General features: G+C 47.7%; 1 protein-coding gene across 1 annotated transcript; it reads left to right on the top strand.

Annotated features, from left to right (window-relative positions):
- Positions 1-4,070: 4,070 nt before the first annotated feature.
- LOC307072175 (uncharacterized protein) lies at positions 4,071-18,363 on the top strand. Its single transcript, XM_079731384.1, has 9 exons — positions 4,071-4,211; positions 8,802-9,148; positions 10,459-10,550; positions 11,418-11,631; positions 12,575-12,705; positions 13,361-13,472; positions 14,828-15,029; positions 15,179-15,505; positions 16,475-18,363. The coding sequence occupies exons 1-9, from the start codon at positions 4,129-4,131 to the stop codon at positions 16,626-16,628; spliced, it is 1,662 nt and encodes a 553-aa protein (XP_079587510.1). The 5' UTR covers positions 4,071-4,128; the 3' UTR covers positions 16,629-18,363.
- The last annotated feature ends 9,307 nt before the right edge of the window (positions 18,364-27,670 follow it).

Genomic DNA, 27,670 nt, shown 5'->3' with positions numbered 1-27,670 from the left:
CTGACAACTAAACTAACCACCTCTAACCTGTCACCTAAACTAACCACCTCTAACCTGACACCTAAACTAACCACCTCTAACCTAACACCTTAACTAACCACCTCTAACACCTTAACTAACCACCTCTAACACCTTAACTAACCACCTCTAACACCTTAACTAACCACCTCTAACCTAACACCTAAACTAACCACCTCTAACCTAACACCTAAACTAACCACCTCTAACCTAACACCTAAACTAACCACCTCTAACCTGACACCTAAACTAACAACCTCTAACCTAACACCTAAACTAGCCACCTCTAACCTAACACCTAAACTAACCACCTCTAACCTAACACCTAAACTAACCACCTCTAACCTAACCCCTTAACTAACCATCTCTAACCTAACCCCTTAACTAACCACCTCTAACCTGACACCTAAACTAACCACCTCTAACCTAACCCCTTAACTAACCACCTCTAACCTGACACCTAAACTAACCACCTCTAACCTGACACCTAAACTAACCACCTCTAACCTGACACCTTAACTAACCACCTCTAACCTGACACCTAAACTAACCACCTCTAACCTGACACCTAAACTAACCACCTCTAACCTAACACCTTAACTAACCACCTCTAACCTGACACCTAAACTAACCACCTCTAACCTGACACCTAAACTAACCACCTCTAACCTAACACCTAAACTAACCACCTCTAACCTGACACCTAAACTAACCACCTCTAACCTAAAACCTAAACTAACCACCTCTAACCTAACACCTAAACTAACCACCTCTAACCTGACACCTAAACTAACCACCTCTAACCTAACACCTAAACTAACCACCTCTAACCTAAACCCTTAACTAACCATCTCTAACCTAACCCCATAACTAACCACCTCTAACCTGACACCTAAACTAACCACCTCTAACCTGACACCTAAACTAACCACCTCTAACCTGACACGTAAACTTACCACCTCTAACCTAACACCTAAACTAACCACCTCTAACCTGACACCTAAACTATCCACCTCTAACCTGACACCTAAACTAACCACCTCTAACCTAACACCTTAACTAACCACCTCTAACACCTTAACTAACCACCTCTAACCTAACACCTTAACTAACCACCTCTAACACCTTAACTAACCACCTCTAACCTAACACCGAAACTAACCACCTCTAACCTAACACGTAAACTAACCACCTCTAACCTAACACCTAAACTAACCACCTCTAACCTAACACCTAAACTAACCACCTCTAACCTGACACCTTAACTAACCACCTCTAACCTGACACCTTAACTAACCACCTCTAACCTAACACCTTAACTAACCACCTCTAACCTAACACCTAAACTAACCACCTCTAACCTAACACCTAAACTAACCACCTCTAACCTGACACCTAAACTAACCACCTCAAACCTAACACCTAAACTAACCACCTCTAACCTAACACCTAAACTAACCACCTCTAACCTAAACCCTTAACTAACCATCTCTAACCTAACCCCATAACTAACCACCTCTAACCTGACACCTAAACTAACCACCTCTAACCTGACACCTAAACTAACCACCTCTAACCTGACACCTAAACTTACCACCTCTAACCTAACACCTAAACTAACCACCTCTAACCTGACACCTAAACTAACCACCTCTAACCTAACACCTAAACTAACCACCTCTAACCTGACACCTAAACTAACCACCTCTAACCTAACACCTTAACTAACCACCTCTAACACCTTAACTAACCACCTCTAACCTAACACCTAAACTAACCACCTCTAACCTAACACGTAAACTAACCACCTCTAACCTAACACCTAAACTAACCACCTCTAACCTGACACCTAAACTAACCACCTCTAACCTGACACCTTAACTAACCACCTCTAACCTGACACCTTAACTAACCACCTCTAACCTAACACCTTAACTAACCACCTCTAACCTAACACCTTAACTAACCACCTCTAACCTAACACCTAAACTAACCACCTCTAACCTGACACCTAAACTAACAACCTCTAACCTAACACCTAAACTAACCACCTCTAACCTAACACCTAAACTAACCACCTCTAACCTAACACCTAAACTAACCACCTCTAACCTTAACCCTTAACTAACCATCTCTAACCTAACCCCTTAACTAACCACCTCTAACCTGACACCTAAACTAACCACCTCTAACCTGACACCTAAACTAACCACCTCTAACCTGACACCTATACTTACCACCTCTAACCTAGCACCTAAACTAACCACCTCTAACCTGACACCTAAACTAACCACCTCTAACCTGACACCTAAACTAACCACCTCTAACCTAACACCTTAACTAACCACCTCTAACACCTTAACTAACCACCTCTAACCTAACACCTAAACTAACCACCTCTAACCTAACACGTAAACTAACCACCTCTAACCTAACACCTAAACTAACCACCTCTAACCTAACACCTAAAGTAACCACCTCTAACCTGACACCTTAACTAACCACCTCTAACCTGACACCTTAACTAACCACCTCTAACCTGACACCTAAACTAACCACCTCTAACCTGACACCTAAACTAACCACCTCTAACCTAACACCTAAAGTAACCACCTCTAACCTGACACCTTAACTAACCACCTCTAACCTGACACCTTAACTAACCACCTCTAACCTAACACCTAAACTAACCACCTCTAACCTAACACCTAAACTAACCACCTCTAACCTAACACCTAAACTAACCACCTCTAACCTAAACCCTTAACTAACCACCTCTAACCTAACACCTAAACTAACCACCTCTAACCTGACACCTAAACTAACCACCTCTAACCTGTCACCTAAACTTACCACCTCTAACCTAACACCTAAACTAACCACCTCTAACCTGACACCTAAACTAACCACCTCTAACCTAACACCTAAACTAACCACCTCTAACCTGACACCTAAACTAACCACCTCTAACCTAACACCTTAACTAACCACCTCTAACCTAACACCTAAACTTACCACCTCTAACCTAACACGTAAACTAACTGCCTCTAACCTAACACCTAAACTAACCACCTCTAACCTAACACCTAAACTAACCACCTCTAACCTGACACCTTAACTAACCACCTCTAACCTGACACCTTAACTAACCACCTCTAACCTAACTCCTTAACTAACCACCTCTAACCTAACACCTAAACTAACCACCTCTAACCTAACACCTAAACTTACCAGCTCTAACCTGACACCTAAACTAACCACCTCTAACCTGACACCTAAACTAACCACCTCTAACCTAACACCTAAACTAACCACCTCTAACCTAACACCTAAACTAACCACCTCTAACCTATACCCTTAACTAACCATCTCTAACCTAACCCCTTAACTAACCACCTCTAACTTGACACCTAAACTAACCACCTCTAACCTGACACCTAAACTAACCACCTCTAACCTGACACCTATACTTACCACCTCTAACCTAACACCTAAACTAACCACCTCTAACCTGACACCTAAACTAACCACCTCTAACCTAACACCATAACTAACCACCTCTAACACCTTAACTAACCACCTCTAACCTAACACCTAAACTAACCACCTCTAACCTAACACGTAAACTAACCACCTCTAACCTAACACCTAAACTAACCACCTCTAACCTAACACCTAAACTAACCACCTCTAACCTGACACCTAAACTAACCACCTCTAACCTGACACCTTAACTAACCACCTCTAACCTGACACCTAAACTAACCACCTCTAACCTGACACCTAAACTAACCACCTCTAACCTAACACCTAAACTAACCACCTCTAACCTGACACCTAAACTAACCACCTCTGACCTGACACCTAAACTAACCACCTCTAACCTAACCCCTAAACTAACCACCTCTATCACCTAAACTAACCATCTCTAACCTCACACCTAAGCTAACCATCTCTTACTAAACTTAAACTAACCGTTACTAACCACCTACCTGCTGGGGGTAACCTCCTATCATCTCTGGCCACGCCTCTCAGCCCGTCGCGCGGTCAGACTCTCAGCAGGTGCGTCTCTCCGCGGGCTTCCTCCGTGACGCTGCTCCCCGTAGCGAGATGAGAGCGGCCTCGCAGCGAAGATTCTTGTTTCAGGGGCTTTTCGTCGCAATTGGGGTCGCGGTGCTGGTGTGGGTGTGCAGGTATGTAGGCTCTATAGAAACCCGTTTATTCAGTCCTGTTTTCCTTGCGCTTCTCTCTCTCTGACTCGGTGGCGGGTATAGATCATTTGGCCAGGACGGACTCGGTGGAGGGTCTAGACCATTTCATGGCCCTTCTGGCCGTGCCGAGTCAAACCGAGCCGCGCTGATCTGCCTTTCCAGGAGGTCGGCCTCTCTCGCTGGGTCGATCTGCCCACGCGGGTCCAAATAAAGGCATACAGACGTATAGGATTACAATAACTGGTGCGTCCTGGTGTCAAACCTGGTGTGCGTCCTGGTGTGCGTCCTGGTGTGAAACCTTGTGTGCGTCCTGGTGTGCGTCCTGGTGTGCGTCCTGGTGTGCGTCCTGGTGTGCGTCCTGGGTGTTGGAGACGCGTCGCCACCAGACGCGTCGCCACCAGAGTGAGTCTCCACAGCTTGGACGCGTCGCCACCAGAGTGAGTCTCCACAGCTTGGTGTGCGTCCTGGGTGTCGGAGACGTGTCGCCACCAGAGTGAGTCTCCACAGCTCGTTTCCTTTTGACGCGTGGTTCCCCTTGATTGTTTTTAAGAGGAAGGGAGCTGCCACAGCAGCTACAACAGCCGTAGCGTTTCCGTAGTGTAGCTGAATAGTGTCAGTCTTGATGTTACAAGACGACTGTTTTGAGGGTGTCATTTTGTTTTAATTCGGACAAATAACGGCTCGGAAACCTTCGATAGTGCCCGCATAATGGCAGCCAACCGTTTAGAAAATTAGAACTGTGGATTTACAAATCATGGCCCAAATAACATGAATAAGGATTATAGCACAAATAAATTAAATGATTTGATCAACCAACTTAAATTGATATCTCATAAAATCTGACAAATTGCAGATCCAAGGCTGTAAAAAACGTTAATTGCTTTCTATGTTATTCATTGTGGCAGATTGATATTAAAGTTAACCAAAACAATAAAAATCCCCACTGAAAACAGTAATTCGATGTTGTAATATGAACATAGAAGACTTAATGTCATTGCATTGAATGCAGTGTATTTACACAACGAAATGGAAGGTGCCACTCCTGATCAGTTCTTTGAATAGAATAAAAAATAGTATAATAATTATGTAACAAATAAGACACCCCCTCTTCCCCTCCATACACTTCTCTCTCTCTCTCTCTCTCTCTCTCTCTCTCTCTCTCTCTCTCTCTCTCTCTCTCTCTCTCTCTCTCTCTATCTCTCTCTCTCTAACACACACAAACTCATACCGGGACACAGGCAGAGACCGTCAAACTTCTACCCAGTTTCTGACCAAATACACCCTCCCACACAAAAATGCACGAATGTGTAAAATATGTGTGATTCTTCATCACAGGGGGAAGGGGGATGTGGGACGCGGGCGCAGACTACTGTTTGTTGTTGATCTTTCATTGACCTATAGTGCCTCTGGAGGGAAGCAGGTTAAACAGGTAGAGAGCAGGTGGGCGGCGTCTTTGAGGATGGATCTGGTCCTATTTAGGCAGCGGGAGTTGGCAAGCTCTTTCAGGGAGGGCAGAGGGCAGCCTACGAGCTTCTGGGCTGTGCCTATGACCCTCTGCAGAGCCCTCCTGTCTGCCGCCCAACTCCCTGCATTCCTGCATGCCTCCCTGCTCCCGTGTGCTCTTGATTACTGACCGATAGAAGGTCACCAGCTTCTGTAAGAGGTGGCTTTTCCTGAGGATTCTCAAGAGGTGAAAGAAGTGTAGTCGCTGCTGGGCCTTCTTTGTTATTGCTTTTGTGTTTGTGGTCCATGAGACTTCTTCAGAGATGTGTGTGTGCCTAGGAATTGAAATGTTGGAACCCTGTCGACGAACAATGATGATTCAGCTACACTACGTCAAAACTTTCATCTTTGCTGATACCGTCGTTTGTGACACAAAGAGATTTTAATGTCCAGGCCTTTATTTATGGCTGGTTCAGACTAAACGATTCTCAGATATTCCTCCACGATTTAACATGTCACACTATACGACCACAGAGCCAGGAAATTGGGCCTTGTCTCGTCGGAAGACTGGCCACACTACACGATTCAAAGGTGCGATGCTCTCTGCTTTGTATCATTCACGTTTGCAAGATATTTAGAAAATCTAAGGTTGACATAAATGTTTTTTACATTTTTGTCATAAAGGTTCCAGTAGTTTTTATACCTGCTCAATGCAGCAACTCCTCACAGTAGTTACGTTGCGTGTGACATGAGCAGTACAAAGTACCCGCAGCAACAGTGTCAACAATGGATCCCGAGTGCCTAACCCTATGCATTATGCTGGCGGTTGGAAGATTATGATATTTATGGTTATGAAAGCTAGTCATACTTTGCAGTCACGTGACTACCATGGCTACCTGGAGGGCCACAAGCAGGCCAGGGGAATTGCAGCCTTGCAGATTTCCAATAGGCCTACTACAATCAATAAACTATTTAGATCATAAATGTTCAAATTAAATAAGATAAACATACTCAGAACTTGTGATCCATACACAGCACCCGCTGATGTGTATTTACATGTATCTTATAGAGAATCTGTCACCTTATACCGCACAAAAAATGAAAGCCTACAAAAGTACGGATAGCAAACTTTTTTTCAAGAGTGGGTGGGTTAACAAAGTTGTCGTATGGGAGGTGAAAAACAGGAATATCTTCATAATCAAAGCAAAGGTGAGTGAGTACCAGTGGCTAAGCTAGACCTTTTTTTGGTGGACTCAAGCCCATCCAAAACTTGCCTTAGACCACCCTATCGTTTCGTCCTCAAATCGAATATTCTTCCTTTTTTTTTTACACAAGCAGTGGGAGGATGGTTGCTGTACACTAATGAATAGGCTCAAATGGGCTTGTGAAATCGAGCGCAACCTTCCTGCAGGAATCTCTATTTGACGTCTCCTGTTTGACAAAACCAAAAATGCAGCACCAGCGCACCTAACATAGTTTCTGCTGTTTCGTCTGTCGAAGAGGATAGCTAGTCTTTATCAGAAAATCTACGATTTCCAGCTGTGTTATAACATGACCTGGTAATAATTCATTTTAAAACCTTGACATAATCTGTCAGATGTCTATTAAATGACAGTTGACCACAAGGTGATTCTATCTGCCTCTTCTTGAATTGCTTCATGTTTCAGTCGGCAGAGGCTTATCGTGGTGCGTACCATGATAAGTATGATAAGGCGTAAGGAGCAGAAAAAGTTGACATGGGTGCTAATTTTCAGTTTAAAAAAACACTGGCATTATTTAATCAGCTGAGGGCATATTCATTGCCATAACAAAGTGAGCTAATCAACACGTAGGCCTACAACATTTTCTAGACTAATACTATGAGACTCGCCCTGAAAACGCCCTCAGATAAAATAATGCCAGCGTTTTTTTTAAACTGAAAATTAGCACCCTTGTCAACTTTTTCTGCTCCTTGTTCCTTATCATGCCACGCACCATTAGTCTAGTACATGCTGTACTAGTTGATATTTTTGCATCACACGTTCTATAACAATGTATGGGTCCCTGAAAGTGAGGCGACGCAGTTTAGTGCTCCCGAAATAGTGGTCTGTTTCTCATAGTATTAATCTAGTACATGTTGTACTATATTTATACTTCATATACCCCTGTAGCTTCCTGGGGCTGAGCCCCCCGAAAAGTCAGAACCTAGAATCGCCCCTGGTGAGTACTATCTAGCTACCCGCAAAACGATCAACAAATCGTTTTTTTCTGAATCAAATAACTTTTAAGTAGCTCTTTTATTGACCAAGTAACGCGGTAGCGTCCACACAAGTTACATTTTCTCAAACATTTCCGAAGTAGCAGCGCAGCGGAGCTTTTTGCTGCACTGAAATAAAACTGCTTTGTATCGTTTAGTGACGCCTCCGCCAGTGTTGCCAGATTGGGCCAGATTTTCCACCCAATCTGCGCCCCCTGGGGTCACACTGTTCGGTGGGTCGCCGACTTCTGTGTAACACCGGGCCTCGGGGCCTGACGAGAGGGGGGAGGGCTCACCACATGGTCGCTTCAGAGAGGGTTCAGAGAGGTGGACGGAGGTCCTCAGGCCTAGCCAGGTACCAGTTTCTGAGGCGGTCTAGTCCGGTCTCAGGTACCAGGTACTGAGGCGGTCTAGTCGGTCTCAGGTACCAGGTACTGAGGCGGTCTAGTCCGATCTCAGGTACCAGGTACTGAGGCGTTCTAGTCCGGTCTCAGGTACCAGGTACTGAGGCGGTCTAGTCCGGTCTCACTTGAAATTTGCTGCAAATCTGAGAGTAACCAAATCCTGGTTAATTCAGCAACAAACTTGTACTCATGTCGAGTTGTCTGTAGCTATGTAATTACTAATGTGTTTTATTGTATCTTCTTGTACTCTTTTACCTTGTGCTTCATTGTATCTCTCTGACCTCATTTAAAGGTCAGAGACCTTTTGTTTTAGTTCTGATTCAGTTTAAACCGTTCGTAAGAAACTGTTTAGTTCAAACAGTTCAACACAAAGGTATGTGATATTAAAGATGGTGTTTATTGATGATGAAGGGGAAAGAGGGAAAGTGAATTTGGAAGTAATGACGTCTTTGCTCCAGATGCTGTTACTGACCTGTTGTGGACCTCCAGCCCTATTCTACCTAGGTACCTCTGGCCCCCACCTGGTCAGAGCCCACCTGGTCCTGGTCAGAGCCCACCTGGTCAGACCCCACCTGGTCCACCTGGTCAGAGCCCACCTGGTACACCTGATCAGAGCCCACCTGGTCAGACCCCACCTGGTCCACCTGATCAGAGCCCACCTGGTCAGACCCCACCTGGTCCACCTGATCAGAGCCCACCTGGTCAGACCCCACCTGGTCCACCTGGTCAGAGCCCACCTGGTCCACCTGGTCAGACCCCACCTGGTCCACCTCATCAGAGCCCACCTGGTCAGAGCTCACCTGGTCCAACTCAAGCCAACCGATGTCTCCAGCCAGGTAAAGTAGATCTCTGAAGTGTAAATTGAATTATGTCCACGTGGATATATCCTGACCGCTGCCCAATGAGAATGTAGATCAGCTCTGTGTCTCTTGCCCTCCTGCCTGATCTCAGCCTGGTCTGAGGATGTAAGTGTATCTTCACCAGCAATGAGGGAGGAGCTTCATGCAGGACTCACTCCTGTAGAGAGTGGCGAAGCCACGCCCCTTCCGGTAGAGCCCATGGGACCTATGAGATCGAAAAATATGAATGGGTTTCAATGGAGAGAAAGTAATTATTTTCTGGTCCCAGTCTTTATATACCCTGGATTACACATATGTTGTTTGTGGATTTAAATGATAATTGTTCATGCAAAGAAAACTAAACATTGTCGCGAAGAAGTTTGATAATGTTAGGTTTTGTGTGAGGCCACTTTGTGAACTACAGCTCATCGCTTCTCTCGACGCGAATGATGTATGTCACCACACGCACTTGGAACTCCGGTACAGACATGGCGATCTCTCTGCTCCACTTCACCGCTTTTTTCCAAGTGGAGGATGAAAGCATCGAAAGAGGTGAAAACCATTATAAGTCGGGGCATGTGGAGAGTTTCAGTTATGCCGATGGGGAGACTGTCGGTCTTGGCCATGCCAGTCGCAGGGAGCATGACGTCACATATGAGACGTTTAGTCTTTCTCATTGTGTTTTCTCTACAGCCTTTTACTGAACAGTTGCCCAATAAACGGTCAAACCCATGACATGAAAAATTGTCATTTAAATCCACAAACAACATATGTGTAGAAAATAATTACTTTCTCTTCATTGAAACCCATTCATATTTTACGATCTCATAGGTCCCATGGGCTCTACCGGAAGGGCGTGACTTCGCCACTCGATTACAGGAAGTGGAAACACTGAGTGTTCTGACCACTGTATTCCTCTTTTAATATGACCTTGTTTACTGCTACCTTTTTCTGGCCCGGTCACTCGCAGATCTAAACGGACTCAGCTGGTCAAAGGAAAGGAAAGAAGTAGGCTATCGACTGACGGTGGATTATTATTGGAGACTGCATTCAAATCGTGGTTTTAGGGAAATTATGGATTTTGTTTTCATACATTTTTTCAATAAGACAATTATTATTAATAAGATCGCTGGCCCATCATCTTTTTTCATCTTTTAATCTCAAACTGTGTCTTAAAATTCACATTCTGAAGATGTATTTATTAATCTATATAATAAATATCCAGTGAGAAATGTGCCTTTTATTGTTACATTTTTAAGTTACAACTCATCTCTCGCTCATCTCTTCCTCTGCCCCGCTCCCCCCAGACACAGAGAGAGAGAAGGCGCCCCTAGTGGCCGTCAGCGGAACAAACACCCTTCTGATCTCAGCCTACCTGGACCTCCGGGCCCGGCCAGAGGCCAGTTAACCTCAAATACTAAAGCGCTAATAGTACTACAAAATACACCACTCAAATACTGCAGTACTACACTCTGATACTGCAGTACTACACTATGATACTGCAGTACTACTATCTGATACTGCAGTACTACACTCTGATACTGCAGTGCTACCCTCTGATACTGCAGTACTATCCTCTGATACTGCAGTACTACACTCTGATACTGCAGTACTACCCTCTGATACTGCAGTACTACACTCTGATACTGCAGTACTACCCTCTGATACTGCAGTACTACACTCTGATACTGCAGTACTACACTTTGATACTGCAGAACTACACTCTGATACTGCAGTACTACACTTTGATACTGCAGAACTACCCTCTGATACTGCAGTACTACCCTCTGATACTGCAGTACTACACTCTGATACTGCAGTACAACTATCTGATACTGCAGTACTACTATCTGATACTGCAGTACTACACTCTGATACTGCAGTACTACCCTCTGATACTGCAGTACTACACTCTGATACTGCAGTACTACACTTTGATACTGCAGAACTACACTCTGATACTGCAGTACTACCCTCTGATACTGCAGTACTACCCTCTGATATTGAGTACTACACTTTGATACTGCAGAACTACACTCTGATACTGCAGCACTACACTCTGATACTGCAGTACTACACTATGATGGTGCAGTACTACTATCTGATACTGCAGTACTACACTCTGATACTGCAGTATCCCTTGGGATCTTCCAGAAATGATGATCAGGTCATTTCAGATGATCAGTTGGGAGCGCGTGCGTCTCCGTGTTCCTCCAGCTCTCCGTGGGATCCTGAGGTTCTACGTTCCTCTGTCTGCTGCCCGCAGGTCCGCATCATCGCTGTGGCGCTGAGGAAGGAGCATGCCGCCTACCGATGCCTCCTCTGTTGCCAGGGGCAACCCTACATGGCCGCCGGCGCTGTCGATGTCCACAGTGACCACTTTGAGTTTGACTACGGGACGGCGGACGTCTTCTGCCCCCTCCCCGCCGGGTGTCCGGACCCCTCCCACGTGGCCGTGAGCGGGGTGGCGGCCCCCACAGGTAAGACAAGGTCACTGCACCATTACATTCACCTCCTTCTACGATGCCTTCACCGGGATGTCGGTACATGAAGTCCCACCATCTCATGACCTAACATTATGCCAAATCATGATACACGCAGACCCCCCCACCACAGACCCCCCCCAGCGCAGATTGGTCTATCACCCCACTTTAGACTATAGGCTAAAGTGGGGGGGAGGCTCCACAGTGCCTGAACAGAACACGCCCACCATGTGTGGACGTGTTCTGTCAGGGCGATAGTCTTCAGGACTAGATTAGAATCTGCTGAACAGGTTGGATGGAGACTTTCTCTGGTTAGTGTCTTCCTTCTGACCTCCGACTGATGGGCTGCAGCAGCCCTCGGTGAGGCAGGAGAGGAGGCCAGCGGTCCTGCCCAGCCTCGGCCCTCACGCCTCAGGGCTCCTAGAGCCGCCGCCGCCGCATCTCCTAGACGTCTTCTGGTTCTTTAGCTTTTGTGAGAGGTCGTAGCCGTTTACATTTACGTTTAGGTTTAGGGCATTTAGCAGACGCTTTTATCCAAAGAGACTTACAATAAGTCCATTTGTCAGAAGGAAGAGAAACAACAATACAGTACATATCGGTGCAGTGAGGATGTTCATAGAACCAAGTGCCAAGCACTAACCATCACTAGGTAAACACATTCCCAGTACACAACAGAGGTAGCTGGGGGTAAGATGCTGCACCATGCTAGGTAAAAAAAAGATGTACCATTATGTAAAACTTACAATAAGTGCATAAGAGGGGTGTGGGAGTGTGGGGGGGTGGGGGTGTGGTTCTGTCCTCTCGATCGGGTTCCTGAGGTCGGGTTCCGGTCCACACCCGTTCCACCAGGCGCCATGGATTCAGACCCTGGAGGTAATACCCCGAGGAGAACAGTTATCGTTGGGGTCTCCCCTGATTGGTCGATCCCTGCGTGTGACAGAGACCCTGAGCCAGGAGGAGGAGGAGCCAAGGTTCCTGCTGGTCCAGAACAGGCAGCCAATCACCAAGGACTTCCCTCACCAGTTCACCATATGCCTCTCTACCATGTTCGACTTCACCAACGTGCTGCAGGTCCGGACTCACTTCCTGTGCTTTGCCATACTGCTATAAGTGCTGGTGGAAATTGGTGTGTTTCTGTGAGGATTTCACGGAATTTGAGTTAAGCGATTCCTGTGAGACCAGGTTGGCTGAGGGCCCCCTTATCTCAGGGGACATGTGGAAATATGGGTGTGTTTGCGTTTGTGCTTGTGTGTTTGTGTGTGTGCGTGTGTGTGTGTGCGTGTGTGCGTGCGTGCGTGCGTGCGTGTGTGCGCATACAAACACACGCACACACACACGCATGCACACACACAAACACACAAGCACAAACGCAAACACACCCATATTTCCACACACACACACTGTGAGCAGCAAGCCAAGCGCCGCCTGTACAGTGAGATATCTCTCCCACCAAGTTTCAGAGGCGCTTCAACGTTTCCCTCTTGCTTTTGTCTTATTTTGGAGTCACATGGTTTCCTGTCATCCTTCCTGCCACAGGAACTCTTCACCCCCTACGAAGCCACAAACCACAAGGCGCTTTTGCTCACACAAGTCGAACAAAAGTGGTTTAAAGTACCATGTCATATCCTTGAATCTATAACTAGATAAACCGTTAAATTTTTCATTGCATTGAGCTGTGTGTGTGTGCGTGTGTGTGCGTGTGTGTGTGCGTGTGTGTGTGTGTCAGCTGGTCCAGAGTATGGAGATGCTGCGGTTTCTGGGCGTGACCCAGGTGGTTCTCTACAAGACCAGCTGTAGCGCAGACACACAGAGGCTCCTGGACCACTATGAACGTACAGGTACACACACACACACACACACACACACACACACGCACACACTCCCTGGTGGCTCCAGGCCCCTTGTCAGAATCAGAAAGGAGTTTATTGCAAAGTAGGTTTTCACATACAAGGAATTAGCTTTTGTAGCTAAGGTGCGTGCCCTACAATGAACAACAAACATTCAATAATAAACAGACAGCATGATAATGACACAAAACCATGAGTAACAACAGAGTGAAAGAGATATGTAATCATTTGACTGTATCGGACAGAGGGGGTCAAGAGGTATGAGACAGTGTCAGGGGGGGCCCGGGCCCTGTTTAGGAGGGCAACTGCAGTCGGGAAGAAACTGAGTTTGTGCCTTGAGGTTTTGGTCCTGATGGACCGCAGCCTTCTGCCGGAGGGGAGCGATTCAAAGAGTTTATGTCCAGGGTGGGAGGGGTCGACCAGAAAGCGGCAATAGATATTCTCACAACAGTTTTCGAGAGTTTTAGATCCTGCCTGTATGCAGGGGTCAGGTGTGCTGAGACGTGCCCTGAGTGCCGCGGTGGGAGGGTAGGCGCTGTTGACTGTAGCGAAGCAGTGATCTAAAGTGTTCTCCTCTCTGGTCGGGCATTTAATCTGCTTTGATTAAGTCGCCCAGGACAATAACAAAAGCGTCCGAGTAATTTTCGATCCGCAGTCTGAATCTGATCCGCATGCAAGGACTGCGCCTCTTACACATGGGCATGCGGCGGGATATAGACACTGCACGGTGTGAATGATGAGAATTCCCGGGGGGAATAAAAGGTTTGGGGTTAGTAGACATCGTTACTCCAGCCACCTTTGTTTTGCCCAGAGAGCTCTGGCTCACGTTCCGCTCTGTACAGCTCAAACCCAGGCAACTGTAGAACGGAGTCGGGAATGGTTTCACCGAGCCAGGTTTCATCAAGTAGGGCTGGGCGATTTGGCCTAAATAATAACCAAACCCGGTCATCTTTTATTTGAGAATAACAATGATTAACAAAAGCAAAATATATAACACACATCTCCCACTCTGCTGCGTGCCTCAGTTTAAGATGTTGGAATAAATGTGTTGTGCTGCTGCTTATGGTTTAAGCAGACTTTAAGCATACTCTACAGACTCACCAGGCCCCTGGTGGCTTCAGGCCCCTGGTGGCTCCAGGCCCCTGGTGGCTCCAGGCCCCTGGTGGCTCCATGTGGCCCCTGGTGGCTCCAGGCCCCAGGTGGCTCCAGGCCCCTGGTGGCTCCAGGCCCCTGGTGGCTCCAGGTGGCCCCTGGTGGCTCCAGGCCCCTGGTGGCTCCAGGCCCCTGGCGGCTCCAGGTGGCCCCTGGTGGCTCCAGGCAGCCTCTGACGACGGTGTGTTCCCCAGGGTTCCTGGAGGTGATCGCGTGGTCCATGGCCGGCCGGCTGAACGTGTCCCGGAGCTGGCGGCCAGATCTCGGCGCGGGGCAGCTGCACTACTACGGCCAGCTGGCCGCACTCAACGACTGCGTGTACCGCAACATGTACCGCAGCCGCTACCTGGGCCTGCACGACATGGACGAGCTCATCCTGCCCCAGGCCGTGGACAGGTGGGGCAGACACACACGCATGCTCACGCACACACACTCACATGACCGCACACACACATACTTAACAGCCTCCACGTGCACCATCCTCCCTGGCGGGTTCAGGGTTCTCTCAGGAGGGTTCTAACGTCTCGGCTCCTTGTGTCTCCCAGCTGGACGGAGCTGCTGCCGCAGCTGGAGCTGAAGCACGGGCCGGGCCACAGCTACATATTCATGAACTACGTCTTCCCCAACTCCATCTCCGGGACCCCGCCCGCCCCCCCCTCCGAGGCCAGCCCCACCGCGGGCTGGCAGGACGTGGAGGGGGTCAACATCCTGGACCACCTGTACCACGAGCCCCCTGACACCGTTACATGGAGCAACCACAAGATCATAGTGGACCCCCGGGCCGTGGTGCGGACCAGCGTCCATGGGCTGCTGGAGCCCAGGCACATCACCGTCGCCGTGCCCCCCAGCGTGGCGCACATGTACCACACCAGGTAGAACCTAGAACCACACCAGGTAGAACCTAGAACCACACCAGGTAGAACCTAGAACCACACCAGGTAGAACCACAGAAGGTAGAACCTAGAACAACAGCAGGTAGATCCTAGGACCACAGCAGGTAGAACCTAGAACCACATCAGGTAGAAACTAGAACAACAGCAGGTAGAACCACAAAAGCTAGTACCTAGAACCACCCCAGGTAGAACCTAGAACCACAGAAGATAGAACCACAGCAGCTAGAACCAAACCTTTAACCACAGCAGGTAGAACCACACCTAGAACTACACAAGATAGAACCACACCTAGAACTACAACAGGTAGAACTACACCTAGAACCACACCTAGAACCATACCAGGTAGAACCACATCTAGAACCACAGAAGGTAGAACCACAGCTTGAACCACACCAGGTATAACCATAGCTAGAATCACAGCGAGTAGAACCACACCAGGTAGAACCAAACCTAGATCAACACCAGGTAGAACCACACCTAGAACCACAGCAGTTAGAACAACAGCTAGAACCACACCAGGTAGAACCACACCTAGAATCAGTCCACATAGAACCACAGCAGGTAGAACCACATCAGATAGAACCACAGCAGGTAGAACCACACCTAGAATCAGTCCATATAGAACCACAGCAGGTAGAACCACATCAGATAGAACCACAGCAGGTAGAACCATACCTAGAACCACACCAGGTAGAACAACACTTAGAACCATACCAGGTAGAACCACACCAGTAAGAACCACACCTAGAACCACAGCAGGTAGAACTCTCAACGACACTACAATCCACAATGGGTATCCCACAGGGCTCAGAGAGGAACGGTGTAGGAAGTCTCTCACAGCCTTCAATTATGTCTGTCTGTCTTGCTGTCTGCCTGTCTGTCTGTCTTACTGTCTTACTGTCTGCCTGTCTGTCTGTCTGTCTGTCTGTCTGTCTGTGTGCGATCCAGAGCGGCGGTGAAGGCGGGGCTGACGCGGAACAACCTGAAATTCGACGGGCGTCTGCTGGACTACAGAGACCGCCTAGTCCGGGTCGTGGACGAGGTCCTGGAGCAGACCGGGCTTATCCACCCATCCCGGGAGGGCCCCCCACTAGGGGACTGAGGGGGTGGGGTATGGTGGAGAAGACCAGTTCCTCCACCCGTACCTAGCTGTCAGTCCTCTAGAGCTAGCTGTTAGTTCTCTAGAGCTAGCTGTCAGTTCTCTAGAGCTAGCTGTCAGTTCTCTAGAGCTAGCTGTCAGTTCTCTAGAGCTAGCTGTCAGTTCTCTAGAGCTAGCTGTCAGTTCTCTAGAGCAGTGGTTTTCAAACTGTGAGGCGCACCTCCCCTGGGGGGCGCCAAAGTTCTTCGGGGGGGCGCGACGTGAGAAAAAAATAAAACAGAAAAAACACAAAGACGAAGACGTGCTGTGTTCGAAATCGTTCCCTATTCACTCACTCACTATTCCCCATATAGTGTTTATGATATAGTGCACTATATAGGGAACGAACAAACGAGAATTCGGACCCTACGGTGAACATTTCTAGAAGTCTTTTGCGTCAGTAAATGCGCTGGGTATTTGTGTGACGCAGACAGCTGCGCCCTCATCATGTAAACAAACCGGGCACCCACGAGGAAAGCTGGAGGTTGTGTTGATGTTAAATTGACGTTGATCAAGGTTTTTTTTTATTAATTTTGAATGTTACATTTCCTACGTTAAATCCCAAATAAATATTTGACATTTCTAAACGAAAGCCGGAGACTCCATCATTTAATGTATTCGTTTTCTTTATTATTCAGCTTCTTCTTCTCCTCCGGAAAAACAAGACTGCATTACATTGTGGTATACAGAAGTAACATGTCGGGAACATTGTATGTTCACTCAAATTTTGGGTATTTTAAGTCCACTTTACAGTGCGTGAAATTTACCACTGAGAATTCGAACACCACTACAAAATGGCGAGCACCCTATATAGCACTATATCCGTGATGGGGAACGATTTCGAACACAGCTACGCAAACTCATTGCTCCCACTAAAGTTGAGGTTAGCTAAAAAGGAGGCTTAACTGGCAGTTTACAGATTAAGATGTTCAAATGTATTTCATAAACGTTAAGCAAAAACATGCTTAGATAAAGAAATTAAAATGTGTGTTAGAAATGTGTTAGAAAAAACACACAAAGATGTTTAGAATGTTTCACAAATATGTTTAAAATGTTTCAAAAATGTTTAAAATGTTTCAAAAAAATATGATCAGAGATGTTTAAAATGTGTAAAATATGATCAGAGATGTTTAAAATATGATTAGAGATGTTTAAAATGTGTAAAATAATTAAAAGATCTTTCAAAACACAGGGATTTGGAGAAAAAAAATTGGGGGTGGGGGGGCTCAGCTGCAATCTGTTCTCTGAGGGGGGCTCACTCTCATACTTTGAAACCCCTGCTCTAGAGCTAGCTGTCAGTCCTCTAGAGCAGTGATTCTTAAACTAGGGGTCGCGACCCCAAATGGGGTCCCCAAAAGCTTCCGTGGGGTCGCCAATTATTTTCTGTATTCAGTCTGAAATTATTATTATGCCAGGTGAAACAAAAGAAAATAATATTGGGGAAAAAAATCGGCCTTTTGCTTATTTACACGCAATTAAGAGAAGAGAGAAAATATGTTTTCGTCTTTCAATGAGATCTGGTTCAGCCTATGGGCTACTCCGCTGATAGAAACAATGTAACTATCTGCTCCCACTATACGCCAGTCCGCTGGCTTGTTATTGTTTAACCCTCATCGGCGCATGCGCCGTCGCCTGCCTTTCCTTTTTTTTGTTGTTTTCCTGCCTGTGTCCGTGCGCGCTCCCCGCTCCCCTGTGTGGATCCTCAGTAAAGTTATGTTCGACTACTATACTCTCGGTTGTGAGTTTTTCCTAACTACTGGCGTGGTGGCAGCGCAAATTCACCGAACCCAGCCTCACAATTGAAACATCTCCAACTTTGTAGTTGTGACATGGCTACGCTTAATTCATACTGGCTTACCCAAATTTATCAAACAACGCTACGGCACTGAATTACGCACACGTACATTGGCTTCTATCAAACCAGAGATTTCCCAAGCTCTTGACTCCCTCCTGAATGAAATCTGCAGAGCTGACGATGCCAAAATCATGCGTGCGGCTGCCACTAGCCGCACATACAGTAGCTCATTGCCACGCAAGCCCCTATTCGGTGCTTCCCCTAGAATGCCGATGAGAATGAGCCACCATGAGAAATCATGCCCTCTCTGCAAACAAGCAGGCCGCCAGGGCAACACACACTTCCTCAGCGCATGCAAGTACTTGCCCGAACAGGACCGTAGATTCATGCTGAAGGCAAGACAGATTGTCTCTGTGCTTGACGAGGATCCTGACGACACAGCCGTGTACCATGAGTATCCTGATGAGCCACTTCCTCACGAGTGCCCTGAGCCGACACAGCCCCACACTGCTCGCGCTGTACAAGTTCGGCAATCTCCATACATCGACGCCTTTTGCAAACACCACCATGCACGCATTATTCTTGACACTGGTGCTATGTGCAACGTGATAAGACTGTCAGCGGCACGCCGCCTTGGTGCTCATGTGACCCCGAGCTCCCAGTCGGCTCATCAGGCCGACGGTTCCTCTCCCATGAAGGTGGTAGGAGAGACCCGCCTCGCGTTCTGTCGTGACTCAAATGAATTCCACTTTGACGGCCTCGTAGTTGAACACTTGGATGTGGACATACTGGCAGGCACCCCCTTCATGTCCTCAAATGACATTTCTGTGCGTCCTGCTAAAAGACTGGTCACCGTAGCCGATGGTACAGCATTCCCCTACGGCTCCGCTGACACCCAACTCACCAGGAACGCTGTCCGCCGCACCATACTGTTGCGTGCCCCTCCCACTTCAACCACCGTTTGGCCGGTTGAGTTTGTGGAGATATGCCTCCCACCTGATGCTCCGTCCGATTCGGCATATGTCTTGGAACCCCGCCTGGATGCGCACAGTGCGCGCAAGTGTGAAATGTCACATGCCTGGCCTCACCCTGGAGTGATATCAAGCGTTGCAGGCAGGGTCCGCATCCAGAACCTCTCGAGTGAGCCTCATGTCTTGAAGCGCCACCAGCACTTCTGCCAAGTGGATCCCCTCTCACCACCGTCCACACCACACCCAGCACCGGACTCTTACACTATCACGCCCATAGTCAGACCTCCCTGTGCTGACTACGGGTGTTAAACACTCCCGGGGCATCCAAGTGGATCCAGACAACCTACTCCCTCCCGGCTTTAAAGATAGGTTTCATACCTTGCTGGACGAATATGATGAGGTTTTCAACCCTGCTATCTCGGGTTACAATGGCGCTGTAGGCCCATTCGAAAAGTGAACATGGGTCCGGTAAGGAACATGGGTTCCAAAGTGAACATGGGTCCGGTTGAGCCTCCTCGACGCAAAGGCCACTTACCCTTATATGGCAGAGACAAACTTACCGAGTTGCAACAGAAGTTCGATGAACTGGAGAGTCTGGGGGTCTTCCGACACCCAGAGGATGTAGGTGTGTCAGTGGAATATCTCAACCCTTCCTTCCTAGTCAGGAAACAGAGTGGCGGTTATCTTCTGGTGACTGCTTTTGCTGATGTTGGCCGATATTCAAAACCCCAGCCATCTCTAATGCCTGATGTGGACAGCACCATACGTCAAATTGCTCGGTGGAGACACCTGATAGCGACTGATTTGACAAATGCCTTCTACCAAATACCACTGTCGCACAAATCCATGAAATACTGTGGCGTTGTCACTCCCTTCCGAGGAGTCCGTGTCTATGCACGCTCGGCTATGGGCATGCCTGGATCAGAGACGGCTCTCGAAGAACTCATGTGCCGTGTGCTGGGTGATCTGCTTCAAGCCGGTGTGGTGGCAAAGCTCGCTGATGATTTGTATTGTGGCGGCAACTCCCCAGAGGAGCTGGTTAATAACTGGTCCTCGGTCCTACATGCTCTGAGACGCTGCAACCTGCGCCTTTCGGCGTCGAAGACTGTCATTAACCCTCACTCTACAAACGTGCTGGGGTGGGTGTGGTCCCAGGGTAAGCTTCAGCCAAGCCCCCATCGAGTGTCCACACTAGCTGCTTGTGAGCCTCCGAAGACAGTAGGAGGCATGAAGTCTTTCATTGGAGCGGTTAAGGTAATGGCCCGTGTGATCCGACACTGCTCTGCCCTCCTTGCTCCTCTGGACGATGCCATCGCAGGGAAGATGTCACAGGAGAACATTACTTGGACTGAAGAAATACACTGTGCCTTCAGGAAAGTTAAGGAGTGCCTCTCCTCCAGCCGCTCAGTCACGCTGCCACGTCCAGATGATCAGCTATGGATTGTGTCTGATAGCGCCGTTAGGAGACCTGGCATAGCCGCTACCCTGTACATAATGCGCAACAAAAAGCTTGCCCTTGCTGGCTTTTTCAGCTCTAAGTTACGTAACCATCAATTAACATGGCTGCCCTGTGAGGTGGAGGCTCTTGCCATTGCTGCGGCTGTCAAACACTTTGGTCCCTACATCATTCAGTCATCGCACAGGGCCTGTGTCCTGACCGACAGCAAACCATGTGTGCAAGCCTATGAGAGGCTTTGCAGGGGTGAGTTCTCTGCTAGTCCCCATGTGTCTACATTCCTCTCCACGGCAAGCAGGTTCCAAGTATCGGTCCGACATGTGGCTGGCGCTGCCATTCTCCCATCTGACTTTGCCAGCCGTAACCCTCCTGACTGCACTGACATGGCGTGCCAAGTGTGCAGCTTTGTGCAACGGACTCAGGACTCAGTCGTGCGCTTGCTGTCCAGTGAAGATATCCTGGCTGGTCGCGCAAGACTTCCGTTCACGAGCAGGACAGCATGGCGGTCCCTACAGTCTGAATGCTCTGATCTGCGTCGCACCCATGCTCATCTCACTCAAGGGACACGGCCGTCTAAGAAGATGACCAAAATCAAGGACATCAAAAGATACCTTAGCATAGCGTCCATAGCCAGTGATGGCGTGCTCATCGTGAAACGTGATGAGCCTCTCTCCCCATCGAGGGAGTGCATCATTGTCCCCAGACAGGTTCTGGATGGCCTGGTGACCGCTTTACACTTGCAGCTTAGTCACCCAACGGCGAATCAGCTCAGGAAGACAGTAGGGAGATACTTCTTTGCCCTTGACCTCGACAAGTCCGTCAGCCGGGATACTGATGGCTGTCATTCCTGTGCTGCCCTTCGTCACACCCCCCAGGTCATTGTGGAACAGTCATCGTCTGATCCCCCAGCTGCTGTCGGCATCACCTTCGCCGCTGACGTCATGAAGCGTGCACGTCAGTTAGTGCTAGTGGTATGTGAGTGTGTGACATCCTTTACAGTGGCCATGCTCGTGGAGGATGAGGGTAGCCAGACACTGCGGGATGGACTCATCAGGCTATGTGTGGAATTGCGCCCCCTAGATGGTCCATTTGCCGTGATCCGGACAGACCCAGCCCCTGACTTTAGAGCCCTCGGTCACCGACTCGCTCCTTGCCCAGCACAGAATTTCACTGGAGCTGGGGCGAGCGAAGAACCTTAATAAAAACCCTGTCGCAGAGAAGGCAGTGCAGGAGTTAGAGGAGGAACTGCTCCGGCAGCAGCCACGGGGTGGTCCTATATCAGCGAGACTCTTGGCCATAGCGACCACTTGCTTGAACTCCAGACTCCGTTCACGTGGCCTGTCTGCCCGGGAAATGTGGACACAGAGAGACCAGTTCACCTGCACCCAGTTGCCCCTAGCTGATGAGGAGCTTATACGCAGACAACACGATGTGCGGAGCAAGAATCACGCTCACAGTGAGAAATCTAAGGCCCCTCATGGGAGGACCTTGGTCCCCTCTCCAATCGAGGTTGGCGATCTAGTTTACATTCGCACTGACGGCAACAAAGCATGCAGCCGCGACCGATATCCCGTTGTTTCCATCGAGGGTCTCTGGTGTAGTCTGCGCAAGTTTGCCGGATCACAACTTAGGAACTTCACCTATCAAGTCAAGTCAACGGACTGTTACAAAGTCCCTGTCACCTGCCATGATGCCATTCGGTCCACCAGCTACGATGACGCATCTGACGACGACAGTCCTAGGTCCCCGGCTGCGCCCCAGGTGGAACCCCCCGTGCCGCCTGCTATTCCCCCTGAAATAGCATCAGTGCCCACCCCTGTGAGCCCCGTTGGGCCCCGCCTTGTGCCGGTGTGTCAACCCACTGACTTTACTGCCCCATCGTTCGATCTGCTGGAGGCTCCGTGGACGGCATGCGCTGACCTTGGTAGTGCGCCCTCTCCCCCCAGGCGATGCACCAGGCCGCGCCGCCTGCCGTCTCATCTCAGTGACTATGTCGTGGACTTGTGATGGACCTGTGGCGTATCCTTTTTCACATATCTTATGTCGTTATACTGTGTTTATGTGATGTTGTTTTGTTCTCATGTGTTGGGTTGTGAAGCTGTGTAATGTGTGGTTCTCCTAGATGGGTCCTCTATTTGTATGTTTGTTCTCCATGGGTTCAGCATGTGGTTTCTGCTGCTATGTTGTATTGCACTGATGCCTCCCACTGGTTAGGAGGGGGTGGGGAAGAAAGGTGGTCACGCCAGTCCACTGGCTTTTTATTGTTTAACCCTCATCGGCGCATGCGCCGTCGCTTGTCTTTCCTTTTTTTTGTTGTTTTCCTGCCTGTGTCCGTGCGCGCTCCCCGCTCCCCTGTGTGGATCCTCAGTAAAGTTATGTTCGACTACTATACTCTCGGTTGTGAGTTTTTCCTAACTACTGGCGATATGCAAACTCAACTTGTTCCCGCTATTTTAAGTAAAACAAAATAAAAAGACATAGGCAGCCTACTAGCCAAAATGGAGAGGTGGCTGCTTAAAAAATCGAACAACAGCTCGGAAGTGCCAGCTACCAGTGCGTCTACTCCTCCGCGATCCTCAGATGGGACAAGTCTACAGGCCGGTGAGAATTAAAAGGAACAAACGAGGCGTCGGCATTATCAGAAAGAATTTTTTGAAATATGGATTCACTTGCCAAGTAAAAGATAACCTCGACCACCCACAATGTGTGATTTGCGGCGATGTTCTGGCGAATAAGAGCTTAAAACCTGTCAAAATGAAACGACATCTCGAAACCCGCCATCCCGAGGACGCTACGATACCAATTACTTTCTTTCTGCAAAAAGAAGCTGCCCTGCAAGGGCAGAAGACCGTAGTGCATGGGCAAGCTACCTTGCCCACCAAAGCCTTGGCAGCTTCCTACGAAGTGGCCCACCTTGTGGCAAAAGCACAGAAGCCACACACAATTGCCGAAAGCCTCATCCTCCCTGCAGCAATTGCGATGACCACCGTAATGCATCGTGAAAAGATTGCAAGTGCGCTCAAGCAAATCCCCCTCTCCAATCATACAGTTTCCAAGCGCATTATCGAGATCGCTAATGACATGAAATGTCAGATAATCGAGAGTAAAAAACTGCAGGTTTTCTTTACAGTTAGATGAGTCTACTGACGTGACAAGTGGTGCGCAATTATTGGTGTTTGTTCGCTACAGTTATGAAGAAAAACTTCACGAGGACATGCTGTTCTGCTCTCCGATGGAAGAAAGGTGTATTTTTAATTGTGTAAATAAGTGACATTTTTAATTGTCTCAATGGTTGGATGGAAGACGCAGGGCTGCAATGGGCCAACTGCCTAAGCATACACACAGATGGTGCAGCAGGAAAAATAAAGGGCTGAAAGCAAAGGACCTTAGCGTTGCACCACATGCCAAGTTCACCCATTGCATTATCCACAGAGAGGCCCTGGCATCCAAGACAGTTGAGCCCCAGCTTAACAATGTTCTCCAGACAGCAATTAAAATGGTGAATTTCATCAAATCTCGCCCACTCAATACTAGACTCTTCACCCTTCTCTGCCAGGAAATGGGGTCTACACACGAATCCCTTCTTTTCCATTCTGAAGTTAGGTGGCTTTCACGGGGCAAGGTCCTTACACGCCTGTTTGAGTTGCGAAGCGAGGTGCGCACCTTCCTCTCAGACGCAAACTCCGCTTTTGTGCACCATCTCACTGACTCGGAATTGATAGCGCGTCTTGCTTATTTGTCATGCATATTCGACAAATTAAATATGCTCAACCTGTCACTACAAGGCCTCAACACTAACATCCTGACCCTCTCGGACAATGTGAATGCTTTCACAAAAAAGCTGCAGCGTTGGGCAGTCCGTGCGGAAAGTGGGGATTTTGAGATGTTTTCGGAGCTGCACGACTTTTTGGAGGAGGATGACGTGAATGTCAATTCATTAAAGGCCTCAATCAACGTTCATCTCCAAAGCCTCCTCGAAGAATTCCATCAATATTTTTCGACAGAAAATGTGGAGAATTATGATTGGATACGACAACCAGCTGATCTTCAAACGATCTGTAATCTGAGTTGAAGATGCGCTGCTTGAGCTATCCAGTGACCGAACCATACAGAGAGTTTGCCTCAAAATCATTGGATGAATTCTGGCTGTCTGTTGCCCAGGAATACCCCGGATTGTCCAAGGCTGCCATGGACATTCTAACACCTTTCGGGTCGACCTATCTGTGCGAGAAGACATTTTCGTCCCTCGCATATATATAAAAAAAATACAGATGTCGGCTCAGCACCGTGGAGGAAAATCTCTGTGTCGCCGTATGCAGCATTCCTCCTAGAATTAACTTGCTATGTTCACAGAAGCAGACCACTTCCCACTGAAATTGTTAAAGATAGTAAACCAGAAAAGCGAAATAAAAAAATACCGCTATTGTTATCGCCATAAATATAATTCATGTAACGTTGTAGGCCTAATGCTGTGTGTGTGTGTGTGTGTGTGTGTGTGTGTGTGTGTGTGTGTGTGTGTGTGTGTGTGTGTGTGTGTGTGTGTGTGTGTGCGTGTGCGTGTGTGTGTGCTGGCGTTCTGATCTGATAGCGGCAGCCTACACTTGTTTAATCGTGATTGTTTGGTTTTCTCGGTTCATGTCATATGGAATATATAAAACTAATTACTTTGCTTACTATTTTTTGCTTGATTTAGTTGTTAACGTTTGAGGGGGTATTTTGAGTAAGGACTTAGAATGGGTTTGGGGAAAGTGGGGTCGTCAGACCTCGCCATACTTTTTTGTGGGGTCGCCAGACAAAAAGTTTAAGAACCACTGCTCGAGAGCTAGCTGTCAGTCCTCTAGAGCTAGCTGTTAGTTCTATGAGTTAGAACTTGTACATAAAGGATGAAACTAAAGACAATGCTTCGTTGAACGACTGGCTCCATTGGTCTTGGCTTGAAATAATGGTTGTTTCATGTTCTGGAAATTGGACAATCCTAACTTGTTACCGCTACTCCTATTAATTTAAACGTATATTTTTTCATTCAATACATATTTTATCATTCTTGTTCTCTTTGGTTCTTAATGAAGTCACTATTGTAGCGACCACGGGCGTGGACGCCGGTTCTGGGGATTCTGGGGGTTCTACCGTTCTAAAGGTTTGGACCGTTTCGGGGCCCTCCTGGGTCATTTATGGCTGGGAAACTAATCAGGGTTCATGGGTTGGGGTTTATCGATGTTGGGGTGTATTCGTGACCCTTGTCTTCATGTTGTGTTCATTGCACCATTACTGGAAGTGTTAGTGTTGCTGAAAGGCTGCGTGTGTTTAAGTTTGCAACATGCTGGTGTGATTGTAAAGGCAGTCCGTAGTCGAGCCAGTGGCGTAAATATCGACGCCGTCAGGGGCCCATGGAGGAAGAAAAAAAGAGGAGCTGTCCAGCTCGGCATAGGCGACCTAGGCTATCGCCTAGGGCGGCAAATGCGTCGGGGGCGCCCTCTGGTGGCGCCCTTAATTAATTAATTAATTAATTAAAATATACGAAACAAGCAAAATGAAACTGAAACCCTCACTGTAGTAAGCAGTTTGTGGGAAACACAAATAGCCACTAGGGGGTGTGCTGCCCCCTCGTGGTTCCGATGTGGAAACAGAGAACCTGGCGACTTCTCTAATGCTGACCAGAGAACATTTTGGACCAATTCTGACTTCATAGCAATAGGCAGTCCGTTATTATTCGCTAGTTTGGAGTTTAATAAGCTAAATAGATGCTGAAATAAAAACGAGGCTAGCTTAATTAATACATCTTCGAAGTGAGCAAAGTGCCGAATCGATCGTTGCCATTCATGCCATTTCCCCACTAGATGGCAGTAGAGTAGTTGCAGTAGTAGCGTTATGCAATGGTATGTATGTGATACATATTGATATATGATATAATAATATGACGGTTAGGGAAATGAACCCTAAATCGGTTGGTTGCAATTTGAAAATCTAAACTAATATTGAAATTATCCATTTCACTCAAATGATCAGCATCATTATATGATATATGCATATTTAGGAACATTATCAACATATACTCCAATAAATGTATATTTTGGAATTATTTATGATTCAAATGAATTTACCAACTGAATAAATTCTGCAATCATAAATTGTGTGTTTCATTGGAATAATGATGACCTCTCTGCGCTCCTTAAATTCTCGAACTCGTTCCCTGCTCTGCTAGTCCCTCTCGCACTACCTATTGGTAAGCTAAGGTTTGTGTTATCATTGCCATATTTTACAGAAACGTAATATCAGGTGATTTCTGATGGTTTGGTATGCAACGATATCGGCGCATCTCTGCTCCACATTGTGTAGGAACGTGAAGGGTTCAATGAAAGAAGCCCCTTTGTCAGAATGCTTTGTCAGAATGCTGCTGACCCCCAGACTCCATTCAAAGGACAGTAGATTTGGTTCACTTCACGATGGCAGCAACCGCGAGTAACGCAAACGCCATGGGGAGGACATAGTTTCCGGTTAATTATCTACGCCGGTTTTCGAGGTTAACTTCCGACAAAAAGTTGGAGTTGATAACAGGGAGATCCCCACTGTTAAAACCGGTTCAGAAAACCAGAGCTTATGAAAGTTATTTAACCTTGAGGGACCCCCCCCGTGCTCCCCGCGGCTGACGGACCTGAAGGAGCAGAGCACTGCTGAGGAGGGCTCGGTAAAATAATCGATTTTGGATCGATTTAAAAAAATATATTTTTTTATTTTTTCTTACCATTATTATTATTTTGCACTTTAATAAACAATGGCTGAATGC

Source organism: Pollachius pollachius, assembly GCF_949987615.1.
Source record: "Pollachius pollachius genome assembly, chromosome: 3".
NCBI classification, from domain to species: domain Eukaryota; kingdom Metazoa; phylum Chordata; class Actinopteri; order Gadiformes; family Gadidae; genus Pollachius; species Pollachius pollachius.
Note: the sequence above shows the minus strand (reverse complement) of the source record. Positions and strands in the feature narration are given on the sequence as shown.